The 25665-nt window shown below is 63.9% G+C and overlaps 1 protein-coding gene across 4 annotated transcripts in view; it reads left to right on the top strand.

Moving 5' to 3' along the window:
- Positions 1–15737, top strand: part of RPTOR (regulatory associated protein of MTOR complex 1) — a 280347-nt gene extending 264610 nt beyond the window's left edge. For 3 of the 4 annotated variants that reach the window (XM_047757542.1, XM_047757544.1, XM_047757545.1), the window contains 10 exons: positions 1769–1883; positions 2831–2955; positions 3743–3847; positions 5952–5999; positions 10681–10787; positions 11273–11400; positions 12834–12920; positions 13639–13755; positions 13924–14053; positions 14340–15737. In XM_047757542.1, coding sequence (XP_047613498.1) covers positions 1769–1883; positions 2831–2955; positions 3743–3847; positions 5952–5999; positions 10681–10787; positions 11273–11400; positions 12834–12920; positions 13639–13755; positions 13924–14053; positions 14340–14408 — 1031 coding nt within the window. In that variant the 3' untranslated portion in view covers positions 14409–15737. The remainder of the gene's footprint in view (positions 1–1768; positions 1884–2830; positions 2956–3742; positions 3848–5951; positions 6000–10680; positions 10788–11272; positions 11401–12833; positions 12921–13638; positions 13756–13923; positions 14054–14339) is intronic. The other variant, XM_047757543.1, reaches the window with a different exon arrangement.
- The last annotated feature ends 9928 nt before the right edge of the window (positions 15738–25665 follow it).

Below are 25665 nucleotides of genomic sequence, written 5' to 3'. Positions count from 1 at the left end.
TGGGGGTGCGGGGACTGGGCACACGGGGCTGCCCTCCCTGCCCTGGCAGGTGCTCTCACAGTTGGGGGTGAGGACCCATGAGACTGTCCCCGCTGCGGGCAGCCGGGTGTCAGGGTCTCCTTGCCAGCAAGCGTCGGGCCCGCCGAGCAGCTCAGTGACTTACTTCCAGAAGCAGAGCTGTCTGCGGTCAGACACCTGCCCCCGAGTGACGCCCAGCCACGCTTCACTAGCCTGGCCACATCCGCCGCAGCGGGTCTGGCAGTTCACCGCTGGCGGCTGGCGGCTGGCGTCAAGCCTCCGGGGCGTGGATGTGGCGTCTGCTCTGTCCCGGAGACGGGCGCCGCCCCGCTCTCAACCACGGCATCAGGGCCTGTTCCCTTGGAAATGGGTGGTTCTTTGGGGCCAGCAGGCGGGGACAGCAGGACAAGCTGGTTTCCCTGTACCCGAGGGCGGCCTGGGGACCCGTCTGCCACGCACATCGGACGTCAGAGGCAGCAAAGGCCGTACTCTGGGCGGGCGTCTCCGGCCAGCGCTTGCGCGGGGGGAACACCAGAGCCGGGCGCTCAGAGACAACCAGCTTTTCCGGACACAGAAGAGCATCTTTGTGGAGCAGGCCAGGTGCTCGCTCCCGTCTTCCCATCCTCGCGGGGAAAGCTCTGCTGTCACGAGCGCAGCACGCGGGGCCCCTGGCCTGCCGGGGCCGCCTCACCACCTGCCGGCCCGGAGCCGGGTCTCCGAGTGACCTGGGGTCTCTCCGAGGCCGCCCGTGCGGGAAGGACGGGGCAGCGGCGCCCGGGGAGAGGACCTGGGAGAGCTGGTGCCCCCCAGCCACCCCTGTGCCCGGACCTCGCTGTCGGGCACGGTCGGTGCGCGTGTGCACGAGGCCTGCCGTGACTCGGGAGCCGGCGTCCCCACCCCTCTCAGGGGTTTCGTCCCCGCACCTGGACACTCCAGGGGAGCCCGTGGCTGAGGAGGAAGGCACCCCCGGCGCGGTTCGAGCTCGGGCCTGTTCGCCTGCTGGTTCAGCCCCTCCTGGTCGCCGAGTGGGTTCCAGGGTCGGCTCTTCTAGCAAAGGGAGGCGGAGAGCCAAGGTCCTGGGTGTCCGCAGCCGAGGAGGGAGGGGCGAGCCCGGGGCCCGAGCGTCGGGGGGGCTGCCGGGCCTCTGGGACTTGGCACGGAGAGGGCCGGGCGCGCGCTGCTCCGCGTGGGCCCAAGGGCTTCTCCCGAAACGCGCAAGCCCGCCTGACACTCTTCTCGCCCATCCCGCTTGTTCTCCTGAGGCTTCTGCGTGGCCGGGAGGGGTGTTTTCCAGGGCCCGTCCTGGGCCTGCTGAGGACATGCCCATCGGCCCCTCTGCGTGACTCAGGCCATCTGTCCCTCAGCCACGTCACTGTCGCTTTCTAGAGTGGAGCCCGTGCCTGGGCTTTGGCTGCATCGTGGACAGTGAGGGCCGGGCCGAGGCTACCCCCGGGTCTGAGTTACCCCCACGGCCTCACCCGGCCTTACTCCAGAATCTTCGGTGACCTCTTCGTAAAACCCGACCCAGAGCTCCGATCTGGGCATTGCGCACGGGTCGTCGCAGTGATGCGCCAAATGTTGGCCGGGTCCCTGCAGAGGCAGAGCCCGGCGGTCAGCCGCCTGCGCTCTGACCCCTGCCCTCCTCTGGGCCCCTCCCGGTCTCCAAACACCAGGGGCCTGGTGTCGGCCTCGGCAAAGCATGTCGTCGTTTGCTGCAGAGGGAGACCCACGTTGTGTGTTTCCTTGGCAGGGATCACGAGGCTGGACGACCAGATCTTTCTGAACAGGAACCCTGGCGTCCCCTCCGTGGTCAAGTTCCATCCCTTTACGCCCTGTGTGGCCGTCGCCGACAAAGACAGCATCTGGTAGGCGGGGCTTGCCGGCTGGCCTGTCACCCCAGGGGTGGGCTCCGCGCTCCCCACATGGCGTGGCCAGGATGCCCCCTGCACCCTCCTGGTGGGGGAGGGGCCGGAGAACTGCAGAGACGCGTCCCCCCCACACCCCCAGGGCTGCCACCTCAGCTCGGGCTCCCGTCAGGCCGTGCTGCAGCTTCCGGCCCTAAGATGGGGCCGTTCCCATGCAGTGAGCAGTGACAGGGCAGGGAGCTGGCCGGGACCCCGCAGAGACGGGGCATGCGGGGGGCTCGCCATGTGCAAGCGACGGTTCCTAGCAATCGTTGCCCTTACATCACCCAGAAAGGACTTGCAATGGGCCCAGGGCAGTTTTTTTGTAGCTGATAAATGGGTGGAATTCTTGCCTGTTTCCCATTCTTCTCCTTTTTTGGGGGGTAAAAAATGCACAGCAAGGATTCCTGTCTTTAAGAGTGCAGGTCAGGGGCCTGACACACCCACGCTGCCGCGCAGCTGTCACCACCTCCACCTCCGGGGTTGCACCCCACACGCAAGTGGAGTCGCAGTCCCCGGCCTTCTGTGTCCGGCTCATTCACCGGGCCTCTCGCCCAGGTCGTCCTGCCACAACCGGTGTCAGAACCTCCTTTCCACGGGCCTGGCCCCGTTTCGTTCCCTCCTTCCTCCGCTGACGGGCGCCTGGGTCGCTTCCATCTCGGGCTGCTGTGAACAGTGCTGCTGTGTGACCTGGGGGCACGTGTCCTACACCCGGGTGGGGTCCCGGGTCACATGTAACCCAAGTCTGCCGGCTTCCACGGGGGTCCAGCGTCTCCACAACCGGGGCAGCACCTGTCCTGCTCCGCGCTTGTGAGGGCGGCCAGCCTGGCGGGTGTGAGGTGGCGACTCCTCGTGGTTTGTTTGTGTGTCTCTGACCGCTGGCCTCATTCCTCTCTTACTCCCTGAAGCTTTTGGGACTGGGAGAAAGGGGAGAAGCTGGATTATTTCCACAACGGGAACCCTCGGTACACCAGGGTCACTGCCATGGAGTATCTGAACGGCCAGGACTGCTCGCTCCTGCTCACGGCCACAGGTGAGCAGGGTGTGCACGGGGGACCTAAGCCCTGACCAGGGGTGGCGGGCACAGATCAAGACCCCAGCACGGATGTGCACAGAGGTTGCTGGGACCCGATTGTTCCTTCCGGCAAAGGGACCGACTGTCGGGGGAGGTCCTGCTGGCAGCGCCCCCCCCCCCATGTCCCGGAAGATAAAGTCCAGCCCCAGGCCTCAGGGTGGGGCGCACAGGCACCTCAAGTGGCGGTGTGAGCGGCCAGAGGGTCGGCTGGAGGTCTGAGGCCGAGTCACTCCGAGCAGAGGAGACAGAGAGATGGTTCCCCGGGCGCGGCAGGCGCAGCAGGGACCGAGGGCACGTCCCTCAGGTGCGGGCGGGGTCCCCGAGGGGAGTGGTTCCAGGGCAGGGAGGCTTCACCTCCGCAGGGATCAGGGATCAGGGCTGCCGAGCAGACGGGCAGAGCTTCCAGGACAGCTCCTGGGACTGTATCCTCCCCCTGCTGCTCAAGGGACATCCTCCTAGCGGCCGCGAGTGGGGCTCATGAGGCGGGAGAGCGGGTCCGTCCAGCAGGAGGAAGGCCAGAGGGCAGCCAGGCCCTGCAGAGGGGCGGAGGCTCAGGCTCCCCCAGCTGCCCAACCGCCCAGGGTCTGGGGGGCAGGGAGGGGCGCCCCCGTGCCCTGAGCCTCCCTGAGCCACGTGCAGGGCACGGACAGGAGGTGGGAAGAGAGAGGAGGTCGGGGAGGGTCGGGGGTGCGGGTCCGAAGAGGCAGGGGGTCCTGCCTTTAACGCCCTCTCTCCTGTCCCCAAGATGACGGCGCCATCAGAGTCTGGAAGAACTTCGCTGACTTGGAAAAGAATCCGGAAATGGTGACAGCCTGGCAGGGGCTCTCGGACATGCTGCCCACCACCCGAGGTGGGTGCTCCCGGGCCGTCCACTCGCGGGCAGGAGGGCGCCCGCGGCCCCGCCCCCGGCCCGAAGCACATGTGGCTTCCGCAGCACAGCCGGGCTGCAGGCGGTGTCCCTGGTGCCCGGATTACGCCCCCGGGCCGACGGAGCTGCCGCTGCAGCCCCACGTGCCGCCCCACGGCCAGGCCGGGCCTGTCATCCAGAGGTGTGCGCCCCTTGGCTCGGCTCCGCGCTCGCTGTGCGCCCGGCCTCTACGCGGCCGTCACCTGGATTTCCAGTGACACCGAGGCCAGGGTCACCCTCCAGCATGGCCACGGCCCCTGCCAAGTGGAAGCAGGAGCAGCTCGCTGTCGGCCCCTCGGCGCTGCCAGCCCGGGTCTGTGTCCTGCACGGCCGAGCTCTCTATGGCTGTGGTCTGTGTGGCTGCCTCTCCCCTCCATCCGAGGGCCTGTCCTGGGAGCCGTGTCCCTTGGCAGCAGGCCAGCTCCAGGGCAGACACTTCCTTGTATCTCAGTTTTTTTAAAGTGTTTTCGGCCTTTTTCACGAACAAGGTAGTCATGCACCCCAGCCCCCACCAGCCTCAGGCCGGCCTTCCTGTGGCCCAGGCTTCGCTGGGCCTGGCCGTGAGCTGACACGGGGTGCCAGCTGCGTCGCAGGGCTGCTCGGCTCCCTCGCTTTGTCTGCACTAGAGCAAAGTCTGCCCTCTGGCTGCAGCCGCACCCCAGCCCGGTGCCACAGGTCTGCGGGCCTCCCCGTGGGTCTCAGGAGCTCCGCTCACAGGCCTCGCCGCGGAACCGGGGCTCCCGCACCCTCCAGCTTCGGTAGCTTCCCTGCCGCGTGGGGACCATGGCCTGACAGGGCCTCCAACTGTAATTTCTGGAATTTGCAGGAGTCCCAGCTCCGTGACCGGGGCGGGTCTGGGAGAAACCTGGCTGCCGCTCCGGCTTCTGGTTGCCTTCTGCCCGCCGGCACCTGAGTCCTTCCCCTTTGCCCGGCTTGGCCTCTAACAGACCCCCGGGGTAGGGGGCCGTGACCCTGGTGGAGAACTGGCAGCTTCTACTGCTGCTGCTCTCGAGTCTGGGGCACCCCCCGCCCCCCCGCACAGTGCGAGAGCCTTCAGGGCTCCTCCGCGGTGCCCGGACCTTCTCAGGCAGAAGTAACAGCTCCCGCTCTGGGCTCCAAGTCACCTCTGTGCCCACGGCGAGGTTCTCCGATGAGGAGCGCGTGCGTGGGGACAGACATGCTGTCAGCAGCTCCTCCCGGCGCCCGTCCTGGGGGATCCTGCCAGGCCTGGGCCACCACGCTTCAGCGGCAGAGGTCGGGGGGTCTGGCCTGAAGCTGGCGTGCAGGGCACTGGGAGGGAGGGCTCTGCCTGTGAGCTCCCCCTGCACTCTCTCCAGCTCAGGATCCGCTCACCAGGTCGCCAGGCCGTGGCAGCTTGTGTGCAGAGATGTGATTCTGTGGTTTGTGACTGAAGAGAAGACACAGTTTCTTGCTGGACCCACCCCAGCGCCTGGTCCCCGTGACCTCTCTGCCTGCCTCTGGCTCGGCGTGGTGTGCGCACAGGCTCAGACACACGGGCATGCACGTGCACACAGAACACACACGTGTGTGCACGCGGTTAGCCTGGGAGCACTCCCCTTGGGGGGTCCCCGTGGTCAGGAGAACTGCGGAGCGCGAGTCCGGGGCCACCCCTAGACCTGGAGCGCCGGGCTCTGCAGTAGAACCGCTGTCCTCGGGCCGCGGGGCCCCCTCACCGACCGCCGCCCTGTGAAGACCGTCAGCCGTGCTTGCTTCTGGGGGCTGAGCGGAGGCTCCGCCGCCCCCCGGCCAGGCTCCACTAACCGTGTGCGCGTCCTGCACTGGCCTCTGCTCCCCTGCGGTGCTAATGCTGCGCCAGGCCCTGTTGCACCGGGTTGTGGACCTTCTGGCTTCCCGTCCAGAGAGGGACTCTACTTAGCCAAACCCCGTGGTGATGGGGTTTTCTCGTTTTCGCTCTTTCTGCGCTGGAGCTTCAGCCTGGGCGGCTGCCTGCCCCTGTCCACCGTGGCCCTTTTGTCTGGCTGGCCCAGCCCCCGCCGTCGAGCCCACAACCCCTGTTTCCTCGCAGGTCTGGCCCGAAAGGCCTCCATCTCTCTTGACCGCAGTAAGCAGGGAGGTGAGTGCCTTCTCTTACCTGCGAGCGGCCGGGCGGGACTGAGACGGCCCCTCGCCCGCCCTGCTCCTGGGCGGCAGAGCCTCAGCCCGTGGCCCTTATTCCTTGCACCCTCACAGTCGCCTCAGGAGAGGAGGCCACCCGCCGAGCACTGAGCTTACGGGATGAGTCGGGGGCTCCGCTCGGGGCAGGAATGCGGACCGTAGGCAGGGCCCTCCCTCCCCGGGGCCAAGGCCTCGGGTTCCCTCCGGTTTCAAAGGCGGAGCCCGGGTTGGCCCCAGAGTCCCGTCCCTCCCGCCCTCCTTGGTGGCCTCCCTCTGGGGCTCAAGGCCAGTCCTGCACAGCCGCCGAGGAACAGGAACCCCCAGGGCGAGACCCCAACACAGGCGGGAGACCCCCCGCCAGGTCAGAAGTCACGATGCCGTCAGCACGGAGGAGCCCGCGCGCCGTGAAGTCGGGGTTCCCCCAAAGTTTTCAAAGAGGAGTCTTTTCCAGGACATGACGCAGTCGCTTGCAACATCCGTTTCCAGCTGACGGGCTGTGTGGAAGCTGGAGCGTTTTCGGGATATGCCCAAAGGCAGCTGTCTGTGGACACATGCGCCCGCGCTGGGTCAGCGCACGTGGAACATGCAGCAGCCTTCGCTCACTCGTCTCGCTTCCCAGGAAAACCGTGCAGAGTCGGAGTCTTAGGATTGCAGGCAGCAGAGAGAACTCACGCTCAGTCTGCGGCCTCCGAGCTTCCAGTGTGACCAGCCTGCGGTGAGCTCTGCCCGGGTCTGTCTCCGGTCACTCTCTGCCGTGACGAGGGCTCTGCTGGAGGGCGACGCGGCCGGAGCAAGACACCCCTGCAGACACGTGGATCCACGTTCGGTGTTTTCCAGACGGCTCTTCTGGTGAAAAGTTCAGAGGGAAGGAAGACAGAAGACCAAACCCTGGAGCTCCCATCGTGGCGCAGTGGAAACAACCCCGCCTGGGAACCATGAGGTCGTGGGTTCGATCCCTGGCCTCGCTCAGTGGGTTAAGGATCCAGCGTTGGCCGTGAGCTGTGGTGTAGGTCGCAGACATGGCTCGGATCTGGCGTGGCTGTGGCTGTGGTGGAGGCCGGCAGCTATAGCTCCAATTAGACCCTTAGCCTGGGAACCTCCATATGCCGAGGGTGCAGGCCTAAAAAGCAAAAAGGACGAAGAAAAGAGCAAACCCAAGACTGCCTCATCTCAGTCCCAGGCGCCAGCAGCATTCTCAGCAAGAGCCCCCTGGTCCTCAGAGAAGTGACGAGACGCTGGAAGGGGCCAGAGACGCCTTTCATGGTTGCGGCCTGGGCAGCAGGAGACCGGGCGGCCCTGTCCCTGCTTGCCTGCGGCTTGTGGGGGTTCAGCGCGTGGAGGAAGCAGGAACAGATGGTCCGGCACTGGTGTGTGTGAACGGGACATAAACCCTGAGCCTTTGGTCCGTTGTTAGTGTCTGTCGCCTGGACGCAGCTGGGCCGTGAGCAGGGCCCAGAGCCAGTTGGCCTCCGCCGTGTCCTCAAGGAGCAGCCAGGATGGGGAGGGCAGGTGGGGGGAGCCCAGCTGCTCTGAGAACCAGGAAAGGCCCAGGGGACCGGGAGGGGTCCCCCCAGGAGCAAAGTGGCTGGACTCTGCCCTCTGTCCTGTTACGAGTCTTAGCCGGTCGCAGCCCTGGGCTCAAACATGAGGAAGGGCGTGTCCCCTTTTTACCATCTCTCACCACCTCGGAGGAGCCAGGGCCTCTCTGCTGCATCTGAAGGTCAGGGCACATCTTGGCCGGGGCAGGCTTCCAGCGGGGAGGCCAGCGGCCACCCTCGGTCCTGGGCAGCAGGACGGCCGCGACCTCAGACCTCCAGCAGTGTCCTGGGTGCACAGCCAAGCGGGCAGCCTGAGCTGGGCTGCCTGCTCCCAGGCACCTGCCTCCCGACTTGGGTGAGCTTGGAGTCGCATTCTAGTCCCACTGGCTTCGTGCCTCGGAACTGGTTTAAACCGGAATGTGGTCCGCGTCAGAGACTCTAGATTTAAAAAGGGACTCAGAGCTCAGATGACACGCATCCACCCCACGGTGAGGGCCCCGGGGTGGCCGAGTGGACGCACCTTCCGAGCCTGGAGGCAGCTGGACACGCTGAGGCCGGCTGGGCAGGCTGCACCCCCCAGACCCCCGAGCCGGAGCCCTGGCCCCCCGCACTCGGGCGGCTGCATTGACAGGGGTTCCATGGAAATGAGGCCACTGGGAGGGCCCTAAGACGGGGCTCCCACAGGCTCTGAATCCACCACGAAGGGGGCACAGCAAGAAGGAAGCCACCGGCCCTTCTCTCCGAGGCCAGGGTGGCCTTCTCGCCCCGTGGGGAGCAGCAGTGCCCTCCCCGCCTTCTCCTGGGTGTGGGGCTGAGACCCCTCCAGGCCTGTGTCGTCTCTGCCCGCCCCCTGCCCTCTCCAGCTTCTTCCTGTGACCCCAGAGCCTCCCGGATGCCAGCTGGCCCCAGGCTTTCATCAGAGGACCGCTCGTCAGATCCACGGAGCTCCAGGTGGCCTGTTGAGGACACCTGAAAACAGGCCGCCCCAGCAGCGGCCGGCAGATTCCAGGGTCCTGGGTGGGCACATCCTCAGGTCGGGCACCCCAGACAGGTCATGGGGTGGCAGAGGGGCTGGCTCTGCTTGAGGGCTGACTGGTGGCAGTGTGGTTGGGCTCTCCTGGACAGAGGGGTCACGTGCCCTGCCCTCTCCCCTGCTGGTCCTGACTCTGGGGACACAGCTGCAGCCTTGTCACCAGCAGGTGGCTCTCTGGCACGCAGGGTGTTTCCTCCTCGCCGGGGTCAGAGCATCGCAGCGGGGAGACTTCTGAAAGGGAGACTGCGCGTCTGTTTGTTACGTGGAGCTGACGGTCTGTGGGGCAGACGTGGCTGCCGTCAGCCAGCCAGGCAGGCAGGGCGCGTGTGAGGCGCTGGCCTGGAATGGGGAGGAGGCGGAACAGGGTGAGTCGTCACCTCACATGGTCAAGAAGGGGTCCCGCGCAGACAGCAGGAGAGGCCAATTCGGGCGCAGGCCCAGCCACCCATCAGGAGAACCCGCCTGCCACCACGTGGAGCTCAGACTCTGGGGGCCTGGGCAGAACGGGGGCCCCGCTGGGAGTGAGAGTTGTGGGCTCAGACCAGAGTGGGGACCCGAAGCGACAGGAACAGTGAGAGGCTGGCGTTCAGGAGACCGCGGGCACTTGCAGGGAGCGCCGTGCCCTCAGGGGCATTTCAGAGAAGAACAGGTGACGGTCACCCCATCCAACGCAGGAAGTCAGGAGCGGAGCAGGCACCCACAGAGAGGTGGGGAAGCCACAGAGCAAAACCTGGGAGCTGCCGACTGCCCATCGTGGTGCAGTGGAAGCAAATCCGACTGGTACCCATGAGGATGCAGGTACCAGCCCTGGCCTCACTCAGTGGGTTAAGGATCCAGTGTGGCCACGAGCCGTAGTGTAGGTTGCAGACGCAGATTGGGTCCTGCGTTGCTGTGGCTGTGGTGTAGGCCGGCAGCTCTAGCTCCGACTGGACCCCTAGCCTGGGAACCTCCATGTGCCTCGGATGTGGCCCAAAAGCAAAAGAACAACAGGAAAAAACCAAGGTGACTTAACTTTCCGACATGACCAAAAGAAGACATAAATGAAGTTATAGCATCAGTGATAGAATAGGAGATGATATTGGCAAAATCTTGAGTTAAACCCTCAGTGTCAGAATATGTACTAAAACAGACGCAGCTGGTAAACTGAAAAAGGCAGCAGCGCAGAGCAGGGTTTGGGGAAACCACCCCTCGTGTCCATTTCTGCTGAGACTGCAGACCGGCACCTGCTCTGGGGCGACGGGGCCTCACCTGGGCTGGTGCAGCGCACAGACGTGACGGGTCCCCCTCCGCGTGCTGCCTCCTCCCTGCGCCCAGGGCGCGTGGAGACGTCGGGGCGTGTGTTACAAAGCCGGGGATCCCGGGAACGGCGGGCTCGTGGTGCAAAGGGCACATTACCCGGAAGTTTAGTGAGATTAACCAGCTCCGCATCTGTCCAGTTGGACAAACCCTCAAAACATGACATGACAGGAGAAGCGCAAGTCTCTGGAAAACATACCCTCATTTGAAACGAGCAACGTGTTTTGGAATGTGGGTGATACGGTGCATGGCTTTGGACCCGTGTCCCCGCGGGGGACAAGGCAGGCAAGGGGACCGACCTTGCACTAGGTGTTAAATTTCACTTCTTTTCAAGAAAAAGAAAAGAAAAACATGGCAAAACAGCAGCAGCTGTGAGATCTGGGTGGCGGGTCCAGGGATTTCTAGCGTGTTTCTCTGTGCGTTCGAAATCCTTAACGGTGAAACAACCTGAATTAAATCATATCTTAGAGCCTCTCCAGGGAGGTGTGCGTACAGCCCTTAGCAGCGCTGATGGCGCCTGCTCGTCTGTGCCCAGGCCCAGCGTGGGGCAGGGCTGCCCGGGGCTCAGCCGCAGCCCACCCCCTGGGGACGCGCACCTCCCCGCCTCTGACCTGCCTGCCGTGCCCAGGTGGTCCGGGAAGCGGGCATCTTGGACCCACAGGCCTGGGACCCTGCTGCTCCTCCAGCAGCCGCCTGGGCCCAGCGGGAGTCAGGAGGGGCTCTGAGCTGTGCCCCGCGCTGGCTGAGCGGCCGCGCCGTCTGTGTCTGTGCAGGAGCCGGGATGGTGGTGGACTGGGAGCAGGAGACGGGCCTCCTCGTGAGCTCGGGAGACGTGCGGATCGTCCGCATCTGGGACACAGACCGCGAGATGAAGGTGCAGGTAACCAGGCTGCCCGGCGGACCCCGGGCGAGGCCTGTGTGCGCACAGCCCCCGCCCGCCCACGCGGCAGGTGCTCCGAGCAGGCTGTGTGCGGGGGTGGGGGGGTGGGGGCTCTGCCAGGCGGGCTTCCCGCTTTTAAAGGGGCCCCACCCTCCGTGGGGGAGCAGTCCGCCCTGCCCCCACTAGAGGGCCTTCCCCTGCGGGCCCTGCGCTCTCAGGTGCCCCTCAGGCCTCCGCCCTTCTCCATCGGTCACAGCTGTGGGAGGAAAGACGGCCGCGTGGTTTGCGGGTGGCAGGATTCCTCCTGGACCCACCCCCGACCTAATCGGGGGCTGGAAGGGAGCCCACGAGGCTTCCTCCTGCTGAGACGCCCTGTCTCCCTTTTCAGAGCAGAGGGGGAGGTGGGAAAGCCTGCTGCACCCTGCGGTTTTGCAGCCCTGGGGGGCTGACGCCCAGGGGCCTCAAGGGCTCTCCATTGGCCCTAGGACATCCCCACGGGGGCCGACAGCTGCGTGACGAGCCTGTCCTGCGACTCCCGCCGCTCCCTCATCGTGGCCGGGCTCGGCGACGGCTCCATCCGCGTCTACGACCGGAGGATGGCGCTCAGCGAGTGGTAATTGGGTCGCGCCTTCCACTCCCTCCGCTGGGGCCCACGTCCCAAGCGCGCGGAGAGCATGGCCTCCCAGCCGCCGTGCACGGGCCGTTTGGAACACGCGCGTGGGCAGGGCCCAGGCTCCATTCCCCACCTGAGCACGGAGCACGTCCCGCCAAGGAGACGGAGTCAGGGACACGCGTGGGCGCCGCTCCGCCCTGGGCTGCTTTCCAGCGACCAGTCACACACAGCTGGTAGACGGCCGAACTCTGCCACAGCGCAGGCCTGGCCATCCTGGGCTCCCGGGCTGTCTGCTGACACCCATCCTGTCCCCAAAGCAGGCCTGGCCCGCGGCTGGGAGCAGCGGGCGGGCACCTGTGCAGCCAGGAGGTGAAGGAGCCCTCGTGGGAGGGGATGGTGGGGCCAGGACTGAGCTGGGCCTGAGGGCAGGAGCGCGGCTGGCGATGCGGCAGGAAGAGCGTGTGGCTCTGGGGGGCACAGTGGGGGGCTGGGCAGGGTGGGTGGGCCCAGCTCCCACCTCTGTGGCCTGGCAGCCCCTGGCTCTCCTGTTCGCTGCAGGTCTCTCTGGGCGGGTCCCCCCTGAGAAGCCACATCACCCACCAACAGCAGCCGTCGTGGAGGTGGGGAACAGATTTCTTGTGGGGGTGATGAACGTACCCCAAAGTTGGTGCGACAGTCGCACAATCCCGAGAACGTGCTGAAGTCACTGACTGTGGGGGCATCTTACAGTGTGTGTGTCAAGTCGCAATCAGACTGGTGTTTTAAAAGCTACCTGGTGGCTCAGCACATTAAGGATCCAGAGTTGTCACTGCAGTGGCTCAGGTTGCTGCTGTGGCGCGAGTTCAATCCCTGGCGGGGGAATTTCTGCACAAAGCAGGCGCAGCCAAAAAAAAGAAAGAGCTTGTCCTGGGCCGGCGGCAGAGCGGCAGCTGGAGCTGAGAAGGGGGTTGGGGGCGGCCTTGAGGGAGGGCAGGGGTCTCCAGAGCGCGCCCCCCGGCCTGGGGTTTGAGGACAGAGACGTGTGTGCCACGAGTGCCTGGTGTCCTGGATGCCTCCCCGGGCGTCACTCCCTGCCCCCACCTTCCTGGCTCACGCCTCCCAGGAAGGGGCCCCTGTGTCCCTCTGTCTCAACTGCCTTGGAGTTTGGGGTTCCTGGTCCTGACCCTCAAACCCACAGGCTGGGAGGTGGCATGCGAGGTTGTGGGTGGGGGCTGGGGGCGCTGGCCGTGCCCAGGCCCTGGGAGGGCGCGGTGTCCACAGGGCCCCCAGGGAGGTGGGTGGCCTCAAGGAGGGGGGGCGGACCCCAGACACTTTAAATAAATGCTCAGTCCCCTCTGCGGGAAAGGCCGTCCCCCGCCTCCGGCCCTGGTTCCTCGGAGTGTCAGGGATCCGCGCAGCTGTCCCCAAGCCCTGACCCGCGCTCCTCCCTCCAGCCGCGTGATGACCTACCGGGAGCACACGGCCTGGGTGGTGAAGGCCCACCTCCAGAAGCACCCCGAGGGCCGCATCATGAGCGTCAGGTAACGGGCGTGGAACCGTCACCAGACACTTTGCCGTGAGAGCCGCGTTTTCCGTCCCTCGACGGTGTGTCCCCGGCGTTTAAACAGCTGGGGACAGTGGCACTTCAGGGTGGGAGTTAACTTGGGCTCCGGGACGGGCCGGAGAGCTCAGGGCTGCTCAGGCTGGGACGGGGGGCGACGGGGCGGGTGCACGGCGGCCTGGGCACAGCCGTCCCCAGGAGGCGGCGGCGGCAGCCGCGGGCCGAGGGTCCGTCCCCTCCGTCGGTGCGTTCCTGCGCCTGTCAGTCCTGTGCTGAGAGCCGCGAGTATTTATCGGCCCGTCAGAGGGACGGCACATGTGATGTCCTGTCACAAAGCCACCATTTCTTCAAAGAGAAGCTCTTCCCTTGGCTGTAATGCCAGGACAGATCCTAGCTCGTGGCCGCTGCCCGCCCCGCCGAGGGCAGCGGGGGAGGCCGTCTCCGGCCGGAAAGGACCCAACAGCTCCCAGCCTCCCTGTCTGCTCCGCTGCTTGGTGCCGCGGCAGCGCTGGCCCTTTCTGGCCCCGGGAGGGCTACAGGGGCTGGGCAGCCGTCCTGGCTGCCACGGTGGGCAGGGCGGGCCCGTGTGCCGCCCAGGCGGGGTGGGGTCCCTCACTGGATGCTCTGAAGGCCCAGGCGGCCGTGGCCTTGAGCGGCGCGTGGGCCCAGCCTGGCGTCACCTCGACCCTTCTCGGCAGCGTCAACGGGGACGTGCGCTTCTTTGACCCTCGGATGCCGGAGTCCGTGAATGTCCTGCAGATCGTGAAGGGGCTGACGGCGCTGGACATCCACCCCCAGGCAGACCTGATTGCATGGTAAGCGCCCCCCCAGCCCCCACCCCGCAGGCTCCCGGCCCCCCCGGGGCAACAGAGGGGCGAGGGCGGGGGACCCCGGGGACGTGGGTGCGGCCCGAGCTGCTCCCGCCTGCCTGGCCTGGCCGCGGGGCCTGATCCCGCCTCGGCCCTCGGCCCTGTGGTCTGCAGCGGCTCCATGAACCAGTTCACCGCCATCTACAACGGCAGCGGGGAGCTCATCAGCAACATCAAGTACTACGACGGCTTCATGGGCCAGCGGGTCGGCGCCATCAGCTGCCTGGCCTTCCACCCCCACTGGGTGCGTGGCCCCGCCGGGACGGGGTGGGGGGTGCGGGGACGGGCGCCGTGGTGGGCAGGGCTCCCGGGGCCCGTGGCCCTGAGACGGCCCTGGGCCCAGAGGGTCACCAGCCTCCGGGTACTTGGCCGCCAGGGGGAGCGGCCCAGACCCTGGGACCTGGCGCCTGTCCACTGGCGGCCACCGGCCGTGTGTCCCTGTCCCTGGGGGGGGCCACCCCGGGCAGAGGTGGGGGCGCGGGGTGGGGGGCGGCCTGCACCCCACGGCTCACTGCCCGCCCCTCCCGCAGCCTCACCTGGCCGTGGGCAGCAACGACTACTACATCTCCGTGTACTCGGTGGAGAAGCGCGTCAGATAGCGGCCTCCCGCGGCCGCGCGTGCACCGAGGGCCCGCCGCGCCGCCCTGGACACGGGCCCGACCCGGCTGCTGAGGGCTCAGAGGGCCCGCGCTGTCTGTCTGTCTGTCTGTCTTCGCTGTCACGCCCGGAAGCCCAGGGGAACGGGCTCTGCTGGGGCCCCTGGTGTGACGGGCGCATCTCTGCTGAGACCCGGCTCCCAAGGACACGATGGTGGCCGTACACCCCAGACCCCTTCCCGCCCCGTCGGAGGAGGAGGTTTTTAAGGGGGAAACACACTCATTTTACTTTCTAAGCGACACAAAGCATTAGTCTGCAAAGGCTGTGGGCGAAGCCAGCCTCCCCGGCGCCCTGGCTGCGGCGGGGGCTCCAGACCCAGCAGAGGACGGCGGCTGCAGAGAAGCGGCAGCGCCCAGGCCTCTCGGCCACCCTGTCTCCTCCCTCAGCAGGAGCCCTGGTTGGGAAGGAGAGGCAGTTTGGCCGAGCAGCCGCCGCCCTGGGCCACACGCGGGCTTCCCTCAAGTGCGGCTGCTCCGGGCCCCACACGCATCGCAGGGGCACAGGTGGAGGGGCCGCCCCCCCCGTCCCCCCGTCCCCTGTGTCTGCAACAGGGCGCCGAGCAGCCACGCCTGAAACATAAGACACAACCACAATGATGATATTCGAAAAGCATTTTTTCCATTTTCCTTGGGAATCAGGATTATTCAGAGATAGAGGAGGAAGCCGGCTTAGCTAATTTTGCCACTAAGAGGCCACTAACAGTGGGAGGGTACGAGCTGCGCTGGGAGGTGGCCCCGCCTGAGCCCGGGGTGTCTCCCAGGGGGATGGCGCAGGTGTGGACAGCCTGGGTGGGCGAGACAGGGCGGAGGCCGTGCCAGCTCCCGGGAGAAGGTGTCTGGGGCGGCTTCCACCACGTTCTGGGGGCGAACAGAAAGCACAGCCCCCCCGCCCACACAACTGGTCAGCTCCGCAAGCGCTCCTGGCGGTGACTCTGGAACCTTCCAGGACCTGAGCTCCACCCACAGACGCAGAGCTGACCACCCGCAACCGACTCAAGGCGGCCCCAGTCCGGCGTCTGAGCTCACGCGCGGTTCTGTTCCGTTCGTGTTGAGACAGAACCTTCCCCTGGCCAAGCGCGAAGGCCCTGGCGGGGGCTCCCTCGCAGGCTGATGCGGAAATTCAATCATGACATGACCGAGGCTCGAGAGAGCGCCACCCAGCTTTCTTTATCTCTATTTATTTCACCGAAACGAGAACCGAAAAACTGACGAAGGAGGGAATTGTAGCGCGAGAGCGAGGACAATAAGCTTAATAAAAGACGAGGACGTGCAGAGGGCTGGCGGGCGGCTCCTTCTGCTCGGCCGCGCCCGCGGCATCCGAACCCGCAGGCCGGGCTGGGAGCAGAGCCGTAGCGGTGACGTGCTACACGCTGGCCACAGGGAGGCCCCGGCCGCTCTGTCTTCGAGGTGGCCCTGGGTCATCCGAGCCACGGCCCACCTCCTGCCAAGGGCCTGCCCTCCTGGCCTGCAGGCTCCAGGGGGCCGGGCTCAGCCCTCGCCCCCCTTGGGGCCGCCTTCGTGTCCGTGAGCACGGCTCCCGGAGGGACGCCCCACGACGGGGTTGATTTACCACCTGCAGTTAGAAGCCACCCTCCCGCCCCTGGCTACAGCTCGGGGACCCCAACTCCATCCTCAGCCAGCGTCCCCTGTGACCCCAGCCTGGAAGGCCCTCGCTGTTGGCCGTGATTCCTCGGGGCCCCCCCGCAGTGGCCCAGGTGTCTCCCCCATGGAGGCGGGACCTGCAGTGTGCACCTGCACACACACACACGTGAACACACACATACATGCGGCTCCTGACCACAGATCCGCTCCCAGCTCTGCAGGCCCTGCCGGCCCCGGGTGCTTCCTGAGGTTGGGGGGGGACGTTCCTGCGGACGCACTCAGCAGGCCCACGGGGTCACAGCCCCTCAGTCACACCCCACACCTCCCGAGTCTGGCTCTTGTCGCCCCATGAAGGGAAATGGGGCCTGGGCATTAGGTAACTCACCAAAGCCACGTCCGTGGGGTGGTGGCAGGAACCGGGCTCCCAGCCGGGCATCCGACCCCAAGGGGCCCGGAAAGACCTCCATTCGGGGTGGTGGGCGGGGAGGCGGGTGGTCCCAGGTACTGGCCATGCGCAGCTGCCCAGCGGGGTGACAGCAAGTGAACCGGGTTCACCGGGCTGGACAGGACTGTCCTGGCTAAGGATAAGGGGCAGCCAGGGGGGCTGTCACCAGGGGTTTGGTGGCAGGGGCACATGGGGAAAAGGGGGGCCAGGGCTCCGGAAGGAGGGGATGCCCAGCCCCGGTGCCAGACCAGCGGAGCCCCTGTGAGCCCCGGCAGCAAGGCACCACTAGCGTGTCGGCTGACAGACTTGCCCTGCGTGTCCTGGGGAGCCCCGAGGAGGTGGCAGGGTGCCTTCCAGGACCTCGTGGGGAGAATCGAGTCCTACCTCTTCCAGCCTCTAGAATCTGCCCGCATCCCTTGGCTCGCGCACGGCTCCGCCTCCCTCAGAACCAGGAGCGCGGTGGCCTCTTCTCACATGGCAACCCTGATGCCAACTCCGCCCCCACCTTCAAGGGCCCTGTGATGACACCACCCCCACCCCGCCCCGGATAATGCAGGACAGTCTCCTGGCGTCAGAGTGGACGAGGCGACCTTAACCTAACAAAGTCTCTGCTCCCAGGACTTGGGAGGCTTCATCTGCTGACCACTCCCCTGTCCACAGGTCCCCCGCCAGCAGGGCCCAGCGGCCGGGAGAGGGGGCTCGGCCAGGCGGAGGGGGTGGATGCGGGGTGTCCTCGGGGAGGCCCCGGGCCCCGCGCACAAGGGAGGCTGCGGGGAGGCGGGGTCCCCAGCACTGCACCCGTGCCACCGTGGGGAGGGGAGCCGTCACCATGGAAACCCAGGGTCTGAGCAGCTGGAGCTCCTGCATTAAATTACTGTTTCTTTTAAACAAGAAGGGTACCCAGCGTTGTCTCGGCTGCACCGTGGGCTGCAGCAGAGAGCAGTGTTTTCCCGCTAGGGTCCCTTGTTCTGTCCCTGGGAGCTCAGCGCAGAGAGCAGTGTGCCTAAAAGGAAGGAGCTGGTCAGGGGCCTGAGTGGCCTGAGAAGCGCCCAATGCCTCATAGCCTGGGGCAGCTGAGGGCAAGAGGGGGCTGCTGGGATGGGCCCAGTTGTGTCCCCTAAACTCGGCTGAAGTCCAAGCCCCCAGACTCCCTGCAGCCCTGCCCCAGCCCCGTGGGAGGCGAAGTGAGTGGGGAGGGGCCAGGAGCCCCAGGTTTCCGAGGATACCAGTGGCCCCAGCTGGAACAGACACGCCGGGAGCCCCTGGTCTGAACTGGGGCAGAAGTCTCCTTTGCCTCCACCTGGCAGGGCCCAGCCTTTGCCAGAGGGTCAGGGGTGGGCTTCCTGTCCCCACCCCTCTCCCCAGCCAGCTGGCACATCCTAAGATCTGCACCGAAACTATGCACAGGACACGTGGCTGAAGATCAGGAATCCAGGTGAGGCATTCGACTCACCAACCCTGCACTGCCCGCTGTGTGACATAGGAGCTGAGGGTCAAGCCACCACCAGGGGCTGGGGGGGTGACGGGGGAGAGGGGGCCCAAGTTCTGGGCCAGCAGAGCCTGCCCTGTGCCTCCCCACACAGACATGAGACGGGGCCCCCGGAGGGGTCCCCCCAAATGTGGGGAAGGGACTTGTCACCAGCGCCCTGCCCTGCAGGAGGAGTGGCCTGGTGGCTACACTGAGGGAGCCCAGCTCCACCAGGAAGGTGGCAGCTTCCAGCAACAACCACAGCCAAAGCCAAGACAGAACCCACACGGAGTTCCCTTTCTCTGTTTGCTGAATTCTTTGGACGAGAAAGAAACGACACACCAGCAACGAACAATCAGAAGAGGAAATTAAGAGGCCAGTTCTGCAAGCGGATAATCAGTGTGGCAAATCCGCACAGGGGACTGTTGGGACCACAGAAACACTGAGAGACCGCAGCACGGGCTTGGATGTGGACAACGTGATGCAAAGAAGCCGATGGCGGCCACACGACGCGGTCAAGGGAAAACGTCCCGGACAGGCACGTCGCAGAGACAGGAGGTCAGGGGTCCCAGGGACGGGGGGAGACTGAGGTGGAGCGATTCTTTAACAGGTGGGGGTGCTTCTCTGGAGTGGTGAGAACGATCTGGAACCAGGCGGGGAGGCGGGGGGGTACAGGCTGTGAATGCGCTAAAGGCCACTGAAGGGGACACCTCAGATGGTTGACAGGACATGACGTCAGTGTCACCTCAATTTTTTCTTTTCCAGCCACGCCCGGGGCATATCGAATTTCCCAGGCAAGGATGGAACCTACACCACTGTGGCAGCAAAGCTGCAGCCTTGACCCACTGCGCCACAGCAGGAACTCCTTCACCTCGATTTTAAGAAATGACAAAATGACACAGGTGGCCCTGGAGCCCATTTTTGGGCCGTTCCAGGTGTGAATTAGGGCTTTGCTCATGGGAAACAGTAAGTCCAGAGGGAGGGCAGGACTCTGCAGGACGATGGAGCCCGGACTCTGAGATCCCGGCCGGCCGCCCACACCGGGCAGCTCCAAGGCCCCGCGCTGTGGCCAGGGTCTCAGCCACCCAGCCCCTCCCCGTGGCCACACACACAATGTTGAGCAGCATCTGGCTCCAGTCGGGCAGGCAGCGAGCCCTCCACCCACCTTCTCGAAGCTCCTGGCCCTGTCTGCCTCCCCGCCCGGCTCGGGCCCCCATCACTCCTCCTGGGGCCACTGCAGCTGCAGTGGGTCCTCCCCCTCCCCCTCCCCTGCGGGCCCCCTCCTGTCCCGACAGTCCCTCACTGTCCCTCTGTCTGGAGAGCTCCTGAGAGCAGATGCCGCTTCCTCAAGGAAGCCTTCCCTGACTCCATGTCCCTCCACCCCCACCACAGCACCGTGTCACCCTTGACCCCTGTCATGTGCAAGCCCCATGGCAATAGGGACCCCAGTGCCCAGAGCAGGGTGGGCACGTGCTGAGTGCTGAATGAGTGGGTGGGGTGGTCGGGTGAGCGGACGACTCGACAGACAGATGGCTTCTCCTAGCCGAGGCAGACCCATGGCAGGCCCTCCCATCCGACCTGGCCTTCTTGGACCCACCTTCCTGCAAGCCCCCCAGGGGTCACTGTGCAAGGTGCTGGGGTACCAGGTGGCCGGTGTTTCTGCCGGTGCCTGATGGGGTGGGGTGCGGGGGTGCTAGGATGCGGGTACCAGCGCCTCCCCGCTGGGAGCCCGCCCACATCCCAGGTCCCTGTTATTGCACGGCAGCCAGGCTGTCCTGCAGCGCCACCATGTGGCCACCGCAGGGCTCGCCATTGTACAACCGTGTCCCAGCATCCCCACTCACACAGGTCCTTGGAGGTCACCAGCAGGCAGGGCCTCTCCTGCAACCCCTCCGTGCCCTGCCCCCCACGGCTTCTCTGAGCGCCTCCCTTTCCCCAGGATGTCCCCCTTCCCAGGACGCCCACCCTGGGGGCTCCCACTGGCCTGCACCCAGGGCTGTGCCACCCACTGTGCCCACGTAGCATCCATGCAGCTGGTCCCGCCAACACCTCATCTGTGTCTTCAGCACCATTTCCTGGGCTCACACCCAAGCCTAGGATTTGGCTTGGATTCTACTGACTTCTTCCAGAATGTTCCCTGGCTCACCCCTTGTTTTCCGCACATCCTTAGTCTGGCCCCCCAGGACCCCTGACCTTGGGACTCCTCCCCCACCAGGACCGTGACAGCTTTTAACATGCAGCACCCCAACTCGACCTCCCCAGGGTGTCCTGGCCCAACCAGGCACCATCATGACCCACACTGAGGAGCCTGTCCCAGCACTCCTGACGCTTCACGTCCTTGAAGGGTGCCTGTTTTGATATATCACTTATAAGTGGAATCTAATTAAAAAATGATACAACACAACTCATTTATAGGGAGTTCCCATAGTGGCTCAGCGGAAACGAATCTGACTAGTATCCGTGAGGATGCAGGTTGGGTCCCTGGCCTCCCTCAGTGGGTTAAGGGTCTGGCCCTGAGCTGCTTGAAGGTCGCACACACCTCTCATTGGACCTCGCATTGCTGTGGCTGTGGCGTAGGCCGGAGGCTTCAGCTCCGATTCAACCCCTAGCCTGGGAACTTCCATATGCCACGGGTGGGGCCCTTAAAAAAAGAGAGAGAGAGAGAGAACTCACTTATAAAACAGAAACAAACTCACAGATTTCAAAATCAAACTTACGGTCACCAAGGGGAAGCGGTGGGGGGAGGCAGACTGGGAGGGTGGGATTAACCACGCACAGCGCTGTATATAAAACAGCTCACAAGGACCTGCCCCAGAGCATAGGGAACCCTACTCAATACTCTGTACTGACGTTTATGGGAAAGAAGAGAGGGCAAATGTCTGTGTAACTGATTCCCGCTGCCGCGCACCTGAAACTAATACAACATCGTACATCAACTATAGGCCAACAACATTGAAGAGAAAAAAAAGAAAGCACCTGTTTGGGAGGAACTTCCCTCCGTCCTGTCCGCAAGGGCCCACCCTCTTAGGCACTGGATTGGCTCAGGAGGGGCGCAAAACCCCGGCTGGGCCAATCATCAGTCCAAACCCGCACGGCCACAGATGATTGGCCCGAGGGGGAGCCAATCAGAGCCCTTATCTGGGAGCGGGGGCCTGGGCGCCTGGGAGGCCGCGAAGGGGGCAGAGGAGGGGCAGGGGCCGTGGTCTGAGTTGGTGGAGATTCAGGTCCGGCCACGTGCTCCCTGGGCCGCGACCCCAGCTCGCAAAGCCTGCTGGACGGCAACACCTGTGTGCACACGGCCGGCAAGGCCGCCCTTGCTCACCACCTGCTTCCCCGGCTCTGCAGGTCACGGAAGGGTCACCCCGTTGTCACCTCCCATCGGGCTTCCAGGCCACTTTGCTCCAGCAGGAAGTGTTCTGAACAGGGGATGGTGGAAGAGGTGCAGGGGCGGCGATGGAGCCCAGCAGGTGCCACTCTGGCGGGGGGAGAGGTCGCCTTGGCAAACTCTTCCTGCAAACTCAAATCTCTGAAAGCTGGCAGGCCCCGGGAACCTGCACCGTGTCCAAGGTTTGGAAGCACTGAATTTCTGACATATGCCTCGGGTGTGGCCCTAAAAAGCCAAAAAAAAAAAAAAGTGATCTAACACTTGAAAGATAATACTTTCTTAAAATATTGTCAAAAGCATAGTTTCTGCTTTATTGTCTTTTCAGAGGACAGCATCCCTTGGGTCTGTAAGGACTGGCTCCTTTCACGGGCTTTGGTGGAGGGCTCGGAAGTCACAGAGTGTCACTCCTGCCATAAGTAAGCTCACTGGGGACACTGGTCTTGGCCAGCTTGTAGGGACATTCCTCCTTCGCCAGCGAGCCCCGTGGGGCGGTGTCAGTCCCTTACCAGGGTGACACTGCAGGCCCACGGAGAGGGCTCCCCTTTCTCTCCAGCACTTTCTCCCCAGGGTGGGGGGGCTGGCCCGAGGCTCCTTAGTGGGTCTCCCCACCACCCAGTCCATCCCACCGCGGGTGCCTTGTGACTGAGGGGCCGGGTTCCCCCCAGGGAAGACCTGCTGTGCGCAATTCCGCAAACTCACCCCCATTCCCGCACCTGCTTAGCAAAGTAGCGGTGCACTGGGGAGAGGCGAGGGCCCCGCTGTCCACAGGTGCTACTTCCTGGGACCCCAAACACCACAGTGACCACAGCCTGGGGATGTATGGTGGTCAGGGGTAGGGGGGGTCGCAGCCCCAGCCTGACTCACAGGGAGGCCCATCAGCCCCCTGACCCACCCTGCAGCTGTCTCCCCAGTTCCTGAGTCTACGGACTGGACATGTTGCAGGGTGGCTGTGGCTTGTTGTAAACATCATTTGTTGGTGAGTCCAGCTGCCACTGGGGTCCCACAAACAGCACTTTTTTTCTGGAGCAAAGCAACACACCCCCGGCACACATGGCCTGGCGAGTGCTTTTTCCCTCCCTCCCAGTTTGCAAAGAGCACCAGGAGCCGTTGGCTTTGACCTGGCCTGGCCAACCATCCACCTTCCCAGGCCTGACGCAGGGCCTGCGGTCCGCTGTGACAGCCCTGCGATGCCACAAACAGCATCGGCCTCTCTCGCATGGCCTCCTGGGTGGTTCTCACAGCCCGCCAAGTGAGCAGGGCCACGGCCAGCGTTCCAGGCCATTCGGGAGGGACCCGGGGGCAGCGATGGAGTCCCCGCGGCAGACAGGACCAAGCGGTTCTCCGGGTCGTCCGCCGCAGGCACACCTCGCTCTGTGGCCCTTCGCACACACCGCGTCCTTTCGCGGGGAAGGTTTGTGACAACCCTGCATCCGGGGAGTCTGTTGGGGCCATTTTTCCGAGAGTGCTCACTTCGTGGAACTTCTAGCGATATTTAAAACTTCTGCATTACTGTTGTTTGTCATGTGACCTGTGATTCGTGACCTCTGTTGTTCCCACAGGCAGAGCGCGGGGATGCTGTGCATTTGGTTCCCGCAATAAACTGAATACGGAGTGACATGGGTTTTTTGGTTTCCCAAGGCATATAAAAGTTGTTTACACTATACTGTGTTAAGAATGCAATAGCATTGTGTCTGCAAAAACATGCATACCTTAGTTAAAAATACTTTATTGCTGGAGTTCCCATTGTGGCTCAGCAGATTAAGAACCCACCTAGTATCCATGAGGATGCGGGTTCAACCCCTGGCCTGGCTCGAGGGTTAAGGATCCAGCATTGCCGAGAGCTGTGGTGTAGGTTGAAGACATGGCTCAGATCCGGCTGTGGTTAGGCCGGCAGCTGCAGCTCCAGTTCGACCCCTAGCCTGGGAACCTCCACATGCCGCAGGTGCAGCCATCAAAAGAAAAAAAAGGACTATTAAAAAAAAAACCCTTTATTGCTAAAAATGCCAGCCATCACCTTAGCCTTCAGTGGGTCGCAGTAGTAACATCTCAGATGACAGATCGCTTAGCAAATACAATAATGAAAAAGTGTGAAGCATTTTGAGAATTATCAACATGAGACAGAGGCCAGAAGTGAGCAAATGCGGTTGGAAAAATGGTGCCGGTAGCATTGCTTAACGCAGGCTGTCCCGAGGCCTCAACTGTACAAACCGCAGTCTGTGAAGTGTAATAATTCAAAGTGTAGGAAGTTGAGGTAGGACTCTGTCGTAACTGTTCTGGCTTTTTTTTTTTTTAGCAATAAAGTATTTTATTTATTTATTTTTGCCTTTTTTGGGGGGGGGGACTTTTTGTCTTTTTAGGGCCGCACCCGCGGCATATGGAGCTTCCCAGGCTAGGCGTCTAATCGGAGCTGTTGCCGCCGCCCTAACCACAGCCACAGTCACAGCAACGCCAGAGCCAAGCTGCGTCTGCAACCCACACCATAGCTCACGGCAGAGCCGACTCCTTTAACCCACTGAGCGCAGGGATCGAACCTGCATCCTCATGGATGCTAGTGAGGCAGAATGTTAGCTCAGGTAGTTGGTGTAGGAGCGTGGGCTCCAATACATTCCTTTGACAAGGATATTGATTAACCTCTGTGGCTTAAGGGCTCCAGGCAGTGCCACCTCCACAGGCCGTGCTTTGTTATAGGAAAGGTGCATTCCCCACAGACTTGGTCGACTGGGAAATGCAAGTCTCTAGCCCACTCCTCAACGGATAAAAAGGAATGAGAGGAATGGTGACCACCTAAGGAAAGAAGAGGACAAAGAAACCGTAAAGCCGGGGGCATTTCCACCCAAGACCCTCTCGGACAAGGACTGATGTGGGTAATCAAGCAGGGCCCATGAGGGACCCCATGTTGGTGGCCCCCCCACCTTGAAGAGCTAAAAGGACAAGAGAGAAAAGGGAGCCCTTCTCCCCCTCCCAGCCTGCCCCGGGGGCTGTTTGCTTCTCTTTAATAAAGACTCCGCTTGCTTGCTTGAGTTCATTCTTCGGCCGCTGTGAACAGGAACCCGGACTCGGTACCAGCTTTCCGGTATCACTCGTCGGGATCGTTACCACCGAGCCACGAGGGGCTGTAAGCAACCTAACTCACGCGCACTGGGAAGCCAAGAAATTCGTGTGACTCTCTTTACAGCAAAGGCCACCACGCTGCTGGCCTCTGGACGGGAACCAGCAGCATCTCGGACCCGCGCCTGTACGTGTGCAGTGAGACATGGCGAGAAGTTTCATCTGCCGTGAATCACAGGCAGCTGCTGAGGTGCAATGGATGATCAGGGACTGGAAAGAAACGGGACTGGAAGACGGGTCACGAGGACACCTGGGGCAGCGACGTGGGGGGGGGGGCAGAGATCTGGGTCCCCGGGAAGGCGGCTTGAGCCTCCTCTGTCCAGGAGGCGCTCAGTAGTTCGGGTGGACGCAGTGCACACTCGACGCCAGTGCTCGGTCAGTGGACAGAGTGGCTTTGGGGGACTCAGCAGCACAGACTTCCCCTCACTGAGGCTCCCCTGGCCACCACTGCCGAGGGCCCCAGACAGCACCATTCTCTGGGGGACCAGCCAGCCCTGCCGACAGCAAGTTGACTAATGAGGACCCTTCCCTCGTGGGGCAGTGACTTGCTCTCATCCTGGGTACAGATTTGCCCCCCTCGCCCAGGGCACTCCTGCCAGCGGCACCGTTTGGACTTAAAGATCCATCATGGGGGAGTTCCTGGCGTGGCGCAGTGGTTAACGAATCCGACTAGGAACCATAGGGTTGTGGGTTCGATCCCTGCCCTTGCTCAGTGGGTTAACGACCCGGCGTTGCCGTGAGCTGTGGTGTAGGTCGCAGACGCAGCTCCGATCCCGCGTTGCTGTGGCTCTGGCGTAGGCTTGGCAGCTACAGCTCCAATTAGACCCCTAGCCTGGGAACCTCCCATATGCCGCGGGAGCGGCCCAAGAAATGGCAAAAAGACAAAAAAAAAAAAAGAGAGAGAGAGAGATCCATCATGGGGCCCGGGGGACATTGCTTCTGAACAAATTCCTTTCACAGAAAGGGCTGAGCGCTGGGCACTCATGGGCCTGCCTTACCACTTCCCCACTGCCCAGGAGCTGCTGGGCTGCTAGAAAGGTGACCAAGCCCAGGCAGACTGGCTGCTGGGGTGACCAAACAGGGCTGGGTGCCATCTTACGAGCCCCCCAGACAGGAACACGGTGGAAGCCTAGTCTGCAGGTGTGCGGGGCGCCCCGCCCGGTATCCCCGATGCCCCGCGGGGGGTTCCTGC

This window comes from Phacochoerus africanus, chromosome 14 (genome assembly GCF_016906955.1).
Source record: "Phacochoerus africanus isolate WHEZ1 chromosome 14, ROS_Pafr_v1, whole genome shotgun sequence".
Classification (NCBI taxonomy): Eukaryota; Metazoa; Chordata; class Mammalia; order Artiodactyla; family Suidae; genus Phacochoerus; species Phacochoerus africanus.
The sequence above is the reverse complement of the archived record's forward strand: the minus strand, read 5'-3'. Positions and strand labels throughout refer to the sequence as shown.